Source organism: Coregonus lavaretus (genome assembly GCF_964263955.1).
Source record: "Coregonus lavaretus genome assembly, chromosome: 4".
NCBI lineage: Eukaryota > Metazoa > Chordata > Actinopteri > Salmoniformes > Salmonidae > Coregonus > Coregonus lavaretus.
Genome location: NC_139991.1, coordinates 65,711,424 through 65,722,289, shown reverse-complemented (window position 1 = coordinate 65,722,289; position 10,866 = coordinate 65,711,424). Strand labels below are relative to the sequence as shown.

Genomic DNA, 10,866 nt, shown 5'->3' with positions numbered 1-10,866 from the left:
CAGCGCCGGAGATGCCCAACTCGGAGAGGGTGGAGAGGAGGATCTGATGGTTCACAGTATCAAAGGCAGCAGATAGGTCTAGAAGGATAAGAGCAGAGGAGCGAGAGTTAGCTTTAGCAGTGCGGAGAGCCTCCGTGACACAGAGAAGAGCAGTCTCAGTTGAGTGACCAGTCTTGAAACCTGACTGGTTTGGATCAAGAAGGTCATTCTGAGAGAGATAGCAGGAGAGTTGGCTAGAGACGGCACGCTCAAGAGTTTTGGAGAGAAAAGAAAGAAGGGATACTGGTCTGTAGTTGTTGACATCTGGTTTTTTGAGGAGGGGTGCAACTCTCGCTCTCTTTAAGACGGAAGGGACATGGCCAGCGGTCAAGGATGAGTTGATGAGCGAGGTGAGGTAAGGTCTCCGGAAATGGTCTGGAGAAGAGAGGAGGGGATAGGGTCAAGCGGGCAGGTTGTTGGGCGGCCGGCTGTCACAAGTCGCAAGATTTCATCTGGAGAGAGAGGGGAGAAAGAAGTCAAAGCATAGGGTAGGGCAGGACCAGCGGTGTCATTTGACTTAATAAATGGGGGGATACTGAGTTTTTCCACACAAAAGGGCTTTATTACAGACAGAAATACTCCTCAGCAACCCCCCCCCCCCCCCCCCCCCATTCCCCCCTGACAATCCCGCAGGTGAAGAAGCTGGATGTGAAGGGCTGCGTTACGTGTGGTTGTCAGGCTGGTTGGATGTATTGACAAATTCTCTAAAATGACATTGGAGGCAGCTTATGGTAGAGAAATGATCATTCAATTATCTGGCAACAGCTCTGGTGTACATTCATGCAGTCAGCATTCCAATTGCATGACCCCTCAAAACTTGTGGCATTGTGTTGTGTGACAAAACGGCACATTTTAGAGTGGCCTTTCATTGTCCCCAGCAAAAGGTGCACCTGCGTAATGATCATGCTGTTTAATCAGCTTCTTGATATGCCACACCTGTCAGGTGGATGGATTATCTTGGCAAAGAAGAATTGCTCACTAACGGATGCAAACAAATTTGTGCACAAAATTTGAGATAAATAAGCTTTCTGTGCGTATGGAAAATTTCAGAGATCTTTTATTTCAGCTCATGAAACATGGGACCAACACTTTACATGTTGCATTCATATTTGTGTAACTATATAACTAGGTATAAAGTGACAGTAAACAGTAGTAGCAGCGTATGTGATGAGTAAAATAATGGCTTTAAAGCAGATAGTCTGGGTAGCTATTTAGCAGTCCTATAGCTTGGCGGTAGAAGCTGTTCAAGGTCCTGTTGGTTCCAGGCTTGGTGCATAGATACCGCTTGCCGTGCGGTAGCAGAGTAAACAGTCTATGACTTGGGTGGCTGGAGTCTTTGACCAGTTTTAGGGCCTTCCTCTGACACCGCCTGGTATAGAGGTCCTGGATGGCAGGGAGCTCAGCCCCAGTGATGTACCATGACTAATATACTCATGGTATGAAATGAAAGCCACTCATTTTTACATTTATTTAGCAGACGCTCTTATCCAGAGCAACTTACAGTTGGTGAGTGCATACATTTTCATACTTTTTTCATACTGGCTCCCTGTGGGAATCAAACCCACAACCCTGGCATTGCAAGCGCCATGCTCTACCAACTGAGCTACACGGGGCTATAATAACACGCCTGTTTTTACCCCAGACAGTCAACCAACCAACCAACCAACAATCAAGAATTGCCTAACATTTTGAATTTTGAGTTTGATTTGATTTAAATCAGCATTAGATACAATTACACTCTTCAGTCTTGAGAATATATATATTTTTTCATTAAATGTCTGCTTTCTCAGACTGCTGAACTACCAAAAATAAATATGACACAAATGCACCCAAGGTTCAAACTTGCTGTAGAAAATGATATACAAGTGAACTTTCAGTTATTTTGCTCAACATTTAAACACAGGGGTGTCATAACTAAAAGCTCCTCACTCTGCAACCCTGCCTTATATCTCATGTTCACACAATCCCCACCTCTTCCTACAGGGTTTTAAAGGTTTATTGGAAACAAACAGGGTCATTTCTCATATTGTGTGTGTGCCTCCGCAGGCGTTTCCAGCACCTCTTCCTAACAGTCTCAATAACCTCTAAATGCCGTTCAACTTCAAAAGGTATTCTCACAATTCCTCAGTTACACCCCTCACACACACACACCTCAGACCGCTCTGTCACACCAAACTCAACGGGACAGGATGAGCTTAGTGAAAGACCCCTAGGATAGCGTTCTCCTAAAGGCATTTCTGACAGTCAAACTAGTTATCATGAGTTCAAATAAAACATTTATTTAAACAGATAAGCATGTAAAGAGGCTTGTCAATCTCAGAATGTGTGTGCGTGCGTGTGTGTGTGTGTGAGAGAGAGGCGGAGCAGCAGTTTTCCTCCACGACGCCTGCTCCTCGTTGGCACGTCACCTGTTCCCACGCCAGTGACACCACACGTGTGAAACAAAAGTTACTCACTGACTGACTGGAAGGGAGGGAGGGACACACAGCAACAACACCTTCGTGTTCATCAGGGCATACTGAACACATCACTACTGGTGTGTGTGTTCATGCACTTGTGTATGTGTGTGTATGTAAGAGGGTGTGTGTGTCTCCCATGCCTCACCTCTATAGAGACTGAAAAGGAGACCGCCTGTCTGTGGGGCCAGACTGCAGGCCTGCCTACTGTAGGTAATAATAGTTTTGTTGGGGGGGGGGGGGGGGGGTCATGACTAAAGGCTCATCCTCCTTTTGATCATAGGGGTCGCAGTGCCTGCTTTTCCTCCAAGACCAGTTTATCAGGAGGCCCCAGGAGCCTTTGAAGGAGCTGATGGGGTTCTATAAGACAAGGAGAAGAGTTTTGACTGACTAGCTGACTGTTATACACCACACAGGGCGGGACACTAGAGGACAACAGGAGCCAAACAGGTTAATAATCATTACATCACAGACTAACTAACATGAACAAACAGGGCATGACTGGCAGATTTACTGATATAAAACTTCAATCAGAGGGTTTATATCAGCAGTGTTTAGGTGTCCTTCAACGGATTGGTCTGATGATACTGTGCATGTATTGAAATCAATTAAAAGGCACCACTGTATGTGTGGTATTTGGACATGTGTTACAGTATTTTACCAGTCCCCCTTTCCATGCTGGGCTGATGTATCAATGCTGCCAGTTGGACTGCTTCCTGTCCTCTGTCTCTCCTAATCCCCCACTGGGCACAGATCTTGGATCAGCTTAACCTCCCCAAATCCTAACCATAACCATTTGTGGGTGAAAGTGCTAAACTGGTCTTAGATCAGTGTCTAGTAGGGGCAACTTCTGTTTGTGTTTGTGTGTCTGCGTGTGTGCATGTGTGCAAGTGTGTGTGTGCCTGTGTGTGTGTGTGTGTGCGTGCCTGTGTGTGTGCGTGCACCCCTGCATGCTTGTGTGTGTGTCCTGAGGGGGCAGGGGGAGTGTTTGTGTCCATAACAGAGCAGCAAACAGGGCCATTAGAGATGAAAGGCTGTGAATGGAGCCAATCAAAGAGAAGCACAGCTGGAGACCGTCAGCCCACAGACAGAATGGCCTCTCCTTGGATCACACACACACACACACACACACACACACACACACACACACACACAAACCAACTAATAATGGTGAGCTAAAAATGTAACCATGTGAGTTAATACAGTTGAACACACACACAGCAGAGTGTTGGTCCATTTCGTTTTGTCAAGAGTTGAATTTGAGAAAAGACAAAGGGGTCTAGCTCAAATCGGGAGTGGAATTTGACATAAAGGTCAAATAGGGCCCAGTTATGTGCCCAACACACATATGCACAAACTAACACACATTGTAGTAGGGCTTGACCTAGTTGGAAACAGTGTGGTCCATAAATAAGGGTAATGGCAGAGCAAACAAACTACCTGAGCTATAGCTAATACAGTTGAAGACACACACACACCACGAAAGACCAATCAGTGACTACACTAACAGAGTCCAAATGGAATGGGCCTTTCAGTGACTACACTAACAGTCCAAATGGAATGGGCCTTTCAGTGACTACACTAACAGTCCAAATGGAATGGGCCTTTCAGTGACTCCACTAACAGTCCAAATGGAATGGGCCTTTCAGTGACTACACTAACAGTCCAAATGGAATGGGCCTTTCAGTGACTACACTAACAGTCCATAAATGGAATGGGCCTTTCAGTGACTACACTAACAGTCCAAATGGAATGGGCCTTTCAGTGTTGTTGTTGTTTTTATCGCACTGCTTTGCTTTATCTTGGCCAGGTCGCAGTTGTAAATGAGAACTTGTTCTCAACTGGCTTACCTGGTTAAATAAAGTTGAAATAAAAAATAAAATAAAAAGTGACTACACTAATAGAGTCCAAATGGATTGGGCCTTTCAGTGACTACACTAACAGAGTCCAAATGAAATGGTGACTACATTAACAGCGTCCAAATAGAATGGGCCTTTCAGTGACTACACTAACAGAGTCCAAATGGAATGGGCCTTTAAACAAGGCAATCACAGAACCAGGAATATGCCTTAGCAATGTATTTATGAGTGTGTGTTGGGTTGACTAACTCAATGCAATGTGTCACTCACATACCAGGCTTTAATATTCTGGAAGTAGGGCATAGTCATGAATAAAATGTCATAACCTGTTTGGTAACTGTAGATTAGAATGTTCCGGGAGCTTCCATCAATAAAATAAGAACTCATTCTAAAGTTCCATCTTACACAGACAGCAGTGGTTCCCAATAGAACCCTCACTCCACACTCTGCAAGGACTGTATGTATTAATTAGTAAGGAAATAAATGAAGTAAATGAAATAAAGTACATTAAGATTAGAAGTAGTAGTGCAGAGATTCCTAGGATTCATTTCCTCAAGTGATCTGCCGTCCACACACACACACACACACACACACACACACACTGAGGAATTTGCATACAGGCCTATTGATTACAGTTAAGACTTCAAAAGATCCTGATATTTTTCTTTACTCTCTCCTTCCATATCTCCACCCCTATCTCTCTATCTCTCTATCTCTATCTCTCTCCCTCTCTGTCTCTCTTTCTCTTTCACTGCTAGGCCCTCAGTCTCTTCATACTGTAGAGTGGGATGGGTGTCAGCCTAGCCCGCCTGTCTGTCTCCCCTCTGTCATCCTGATCAGTGATAGTGAGCTGGGTGCTGTGCTTTGATCTGGGGCCTGTTGAGCAAGAAAGAGAGAGAAAAGAGAGAGACAGGAGACAGGAGTCTCAGACGGGAGAGGTACTGCAGGAGACAGCACAGCCATCTCTCCCATACCACTGCCAAACAGATGCCATCAAAGACCCTGATTGCGTGTGTCTGTGTGTGACTCTCTATATAATATAATAGTCCTCCTTCCCAGGAACCCCACATTTATTTATTTTATTTTATTTTATTTTTGAATGATTATTTACCACAGAGTGACTATAGGCAGTTATTACTTGCATTAATAAGAGCCTTTTTGTACAGCAATGCAGCTCCTGTGGTGCTGTAGCCTATAGTGGCCATGCCTGCCTATTGATTGGCCAACTGGCCATCTATCCACTTAAATCAGTCAAATATCTGATGCCATTTAATTAAAAAAAATAAAGGCATGGAGCGACTTTGGCCAAATGCGCGCTGTACAGTGTAGATACAGATGGGTTTGGAGACTTTGGCCAAATGCGCGCTGCACAGTGTAGATGCAGATGGGTTTGGAGACAGGAGCGGTGACGCGCTGCTGTGGATTCGTGGTTCAACTGGCGCCTCTCGTCCCAGTGGGTTTCTGCCAGCCTCATTCAGCCCATTGTCTCCCTCCCATTCAATGTTACAATAAGGATCAGGGGAACAAGTCAATCGGTCGTCTTTACAGCCGATAACAAACTAAACAGTCCTGTCTTTTCTAAAAGACCAAAGTAGGCTATCTCCTCCACTGCGTCTCGGGTAGACAGGGGCGGGGAGGGAGAGGTATTATGCAGAGTAAGTGATATATTGTGTTAGGGATTAAATCAATTTTTTTCTTTATTTAACTAGGCAAGTCAGTTAAGAACACGTTCTTATTTACAATGACGGCCTACACCAGCCAAACCAGAACGACGCCGGGTCCATTGTGCGCCGCCCTATGGCACTCCCTATCACGCCGGTTGTGATACAGCCTGGAATGAACCAGGGGGTCTGTAGTGACGCCTCAAGCACTGAAATGCAGTGCCTTAGACCGCTGCGCCACTCACGCACACTCTAATCACAGTTTATTGGTCGCATAGACAGTTTTGCAGATGTTATTGCAGGTGCAGCGAAATGCTTATGTTTCTTGCTCCAACAATATCTAGCAATAAAATAACAATACACACATAATAATCCAAAATCGGTTTAATCACAAACCGACCCATTGATAAACTAATGAAGGGCTGTTATTCGGACGGGTGGGCTGGCTCCACTTCTCCGCCTCCAGACGGCTGTCTCCACGCGATAGCGCTCCGTGTAGTCGTGCTAATCGGTCATTAAAGGAGACCGGTCCCTTCAGAGGAACGTGGATCTTTGATACTCACAAACCCGAATGTAGCTTATCAGAACTCCAATGGGATACTATTAAATAGGAAATAGTTTCCATAAATGTAAAACAATGACATTTACCAGACGCTCTTACAGTTAGTGAGTGCATACATAGTTTATAGTGCATACACAGTTTTAGAAAGGTTACCCCCCTCCTCACACACACACACACACACTGACACACACACCATCCCATCCGTACTGTCCTCACTTCCCCTCTCAATACAGCCCTATCTGTGTGTATGAGTGTGTGTGTGTGAGAGAGAGCTCATTATTTCATCCTGTACATGTATTCTCAAATAACATATTGTGTTCTTATCAGGGATAGCTCACCCAAATAACAAAATTACACATTGGTTTCCTTACCCTGTAAGCAGGGAAACTAAACCAAAGCATGGAATGCTGTTATACCTCTCCATTAAGCAGAGTAAGAAAAAAATGTCATTTTGTAATTTGGGTGAACTATCCCTTTAACACTGAAGCATTTCCTCCTGCTCCTCAGCTCTACCCATGGAATAAAAATATAATGTTTCACTATATTTATGAATATCATCAACATCTACGTCATTTAGCAGACGCTCTTATCCAGAGCGACTTACATTAGTGAATACATTATTTTTTTCATACTGGCCCCCCGTGGGAACCGAACCCACAACCCTGGCGTTGCAAGAGCCATGCTCTACCAACTGAGCTACACGGGTACAACGCTTTTGGCGAGATGGCCGTTACATTTCAACACTATAGAAAGCCTAAATCCTACATACAATAGACCAAGAGGTTCAATACATTTTTGCGCAAACAACCCAAACAACAATCCAATTATAAAATCAGAGCTGTTAGTCCTCCCGCTCACCAGTGGAGACAGATCCAATGAGACTGATCATTATTAGACAACAATGTCTTTCGGGATCAGGCAGATCAGCCATTATTTCATTATGTTGAGCCAATCAATCAAGGCTGGTCACCATTCAACTGGTTAAAGACATATTCAAGGATTGAATGACTTCCCAGTAGGCCTATACCGGGTCAGCAGATCATGGAATGTATGAAGTTGTAATTTGATATGATGAAATACACAATAATGGGTGTTATTGGATCAGTTATTATCTCCCGAGTGGCGCAGTGGTCTAAGGCACTATGCCACTAGAGATTCTGGTTCGAATCCAGGCTCTGTCATAGCTGGCTGTAACCGGGAGACCAATGGAGCGGTGCACAAGTCGTCCAGGGTAGGTGGAGGGAATGGCCGGCAGCGATGTAGCTCAGTTGGTAGCGCATGGCGTTTGCAACGCAAGGGTTGTGGGTTCGATTCCCACGGGGGCCAGTATGAAAAAAATAATATATTCACTAATGTAAGTCGCTAAATGACGTTAATGATATTCATAAATATAGTGAAACATTATATTTTTATTCCATGGGTAGAGCTGAGGAGCAGGAGGAAATGCTTCAGTGTTAAAGGGATAGTTCACCCAAATTACAAAATGACATTTTTTTCTTACTCTGCTTAATGGAGAGGTATGACAGCAATCCATGCTTTGGTTGAGTTTCCCTGCTTACAGGGTAAGGAAACCAATGTGTAATTTTGTTATTTGGGTGAGCTATCCCTGATAAGAACACAATATGTTATTTGAGAATACATGTACAGGATGAAATAATGAGCTCTCTCTCACACACACACACTCATACACACAGATAGGGCTGTATTGAGAGGGGAAGTGAGGACAGTACGGATGGGATGGTGTGTGTCAGTGTGTGTGTGTGTGTGTGTGTGAGGAGGGGGGTAACCTTTCCAGACTCACTGGAGCCAGAGGGTAATGGCCTCATTCAGGCTGATTGAGACGTCTTAATTACTGCAGTTGTGAAAACTGAAGGAGGGAGGGAAGAGGGGAGGATGTGTTCTTTGATCCTTAGCTGAGTGAGTTGTAAATGAGGAGGGATTCCCTGGATAAATACTGACTCTACTCCTGAGACTCAGATCATTACTCCATTTACCAGGACACTGACCCGCTGAGAGAGAAGAACACACTCTTCACTGGACTTACCCAGCTCTGAGAAAACATTGTTTGCATTTCTGGAACCCAAAGGATAACATTAGATTATATTCCTCCAAAAGGACACATTTTTGATTTATTCTATTGGATATCTCCATCGTCCAACCATGAGGCGACATTTCTCCATCGAGTGGCTTGCCCAGAGTAGCCAGGCGTTGGGAAGCACGAGACCCTCGCCTCTCTCCTCTTCCTGGACCTCTGTTGGACCGAACAGCACCTCTGGGACCCAACCTGAGAGCCTACCTGGGTTCTACTGCCGACTGAGACCCGAGAATCAGGCGAACCAGGCAAGGAGAGGACAGGGGCTCAACCCATGCATCCATCCCTGCCTGGCAGGCCCTGAGACAGGTACACATACCAAGAGGAGTAGCCCCCTCCACCACAACCACCAAGGTAGGTTCACTCTCCCTCAAATGAACTCATCTCAGGATCTGAGCTTAGATGGGGGACATAAATTCATTTAAATATTGTCTTGTTGTTTTTGGGTGTTTTTTGAGCTAGGTATTGGTGGAATTAATTGCAATAATAATAATAATAAATAATAATTGTCTCAGAGATACAGAATTCATAAGGAATAGCTACATCTAATTTGGCTCTTATAGTGCTGAAAGCTCCATAGTTAGGACGCACCTCAGAATGAGTTGTTGTCTGGAGAATTTGTTTGTATGGTTCAGAGCACACAAACATTTTGGGAACCACTATGATGTGACATATGGATGGATTTGAAATCCAACCTCTCTCCATTTCTTCCCCCTCTCTCCTCAGAAGTGGCTGAGACTGGCCTCCTCAGTGGAACAGAGGAGGAAACGTCAGGGTACGAGAGCGAAGGCGGGCAATCCCTCTCCCCCACCGCCCCCACGGACGGCACCTTCACCTCTCCCTCCTTGTCTCCCATCTCTCTCTCTCTCCCTACGGGGAGGCGGCCACGTACAGCCTACAAAGCGGAGCAGATCAACAGTCTAGAGATGGCCTTCAAGGGGAACGCCTACCTGGGCACTCAGGACAAGGCCAAGCTCTGCAAGAGACTCAACCTTACAGACAAACAGGTAGGCACCACACACACACAGACGCACATACACAGGTTAGCAGCAGTTTGTGTGATCGTTCATGCCTCTAACTCAGGGATGGTCAACTGGCGTTCCTTTTGTGTAGGCCAGCGGATCAATTTCCCCCAAAAAATACATTTACTTTACTTGGCTCTTCGCGCTCTAGTGACTCCTTGTGGCGAGCCGTGCACCTGCGGGCTGACGTCGGTCGTCAGATGAACAGTGTTTCCTCCGACACATTGGTGCGGCTGGCTTCTGGGTTAAGCCGGCGGGTGTTAAGAAGCGCGGTTTGGCGGGTCATGTTTTGAAGGACGCATGGCCTCCTGAGCCTGTTGTAGTTGCAGCGATGAGACAAGATCAAAATTCGGGAGAAAAAGGGGTTGCCCCTCCCTGCTCTAACTCCTCTGTTTCTCCTCAGATCCGTAACTGGTTCCAGAACAGGCGTATGAGGATGAAGAGGATGGTCCAGGACGCTCTCTGCCAAGCTAAAGTAACCTCTCACCTGCTGCACTACACCGAGCTACAGGCCTACCGCCCTGGCCCCAACCCCACCTACCACCCCCATCACACAGGAGCCGAGGGGGGCGCCTCCACCCCATACCTCCACCCCCACTACAGCTCCTCCACGGCCGGTCCAGCCCTGCCCAACCTCCCTGCCACCCCCCTGGACTCTTTCTACCAATATGCAAGCCTCCCCAGCCTTGTGATGCCCACTACCGGGTCTAACCCACTGATGGGGGCCTACCAGCCTCACGCTCACCTGTATTAGAACTTTTGGATGATATAGGGTGGTTCACAATAGTCTGAAGGGATTTTAAGGAAGCGAGATGAGGGTAGAAAGCTACTTTAGACTATAGAGATGTATCCCACTACCTCTTCACTAGCTTCTATACTATTCTAATGTATTGACTTACTAAAAAAGCTACTTAAAGGAGAGGTGAAATTGTGAAGTTTTCCACTCAGGGTAGAGTGCAATAATGAATGTGTTCCTGCTTTCTTTTGTATTGTCATATTGTAAGTTCTATTCAAGTATAAAATTGTAAAAACTTTTAATGAATCTGTGTGGCTGCTGTGTTCTAAAGAAGTGAGAAATATATTTTCTTTCTTTCTTCAATTGCATTATAATCAGATAATCTCTGTTCCTCCACTTGATTGATATATTTGGAAGTACTGTGTAAAAATAAAATGAA

General features: G+C 45.4%; 1 protein-coding gene across 1 annotated transcript; it reads left to right on the top strand.

Moving 5' to 3' along the window:
- Positions 1-8,737: 8,737 nt before the first annotated feature.
- Positions 8,738-10,445, top strand: LOC311127515 (uncharacterized protein; the record flags this gene model as incomplete). The annotated part of the gene is made up of 3 exons (XM_084159337.1): positions 8,738-9,023; positions 9,396-9,676; positions 10,095-10,445. 3 exons carry the CDS (start codon positions 8,738-8,740, stop codon positions 10,443-10,445), a joined length of 918 nt encoding a protein of 305 aa, XP_084015463.1.
- Positions 10,446-10,866: the final 421 nt, after the last annotated feature.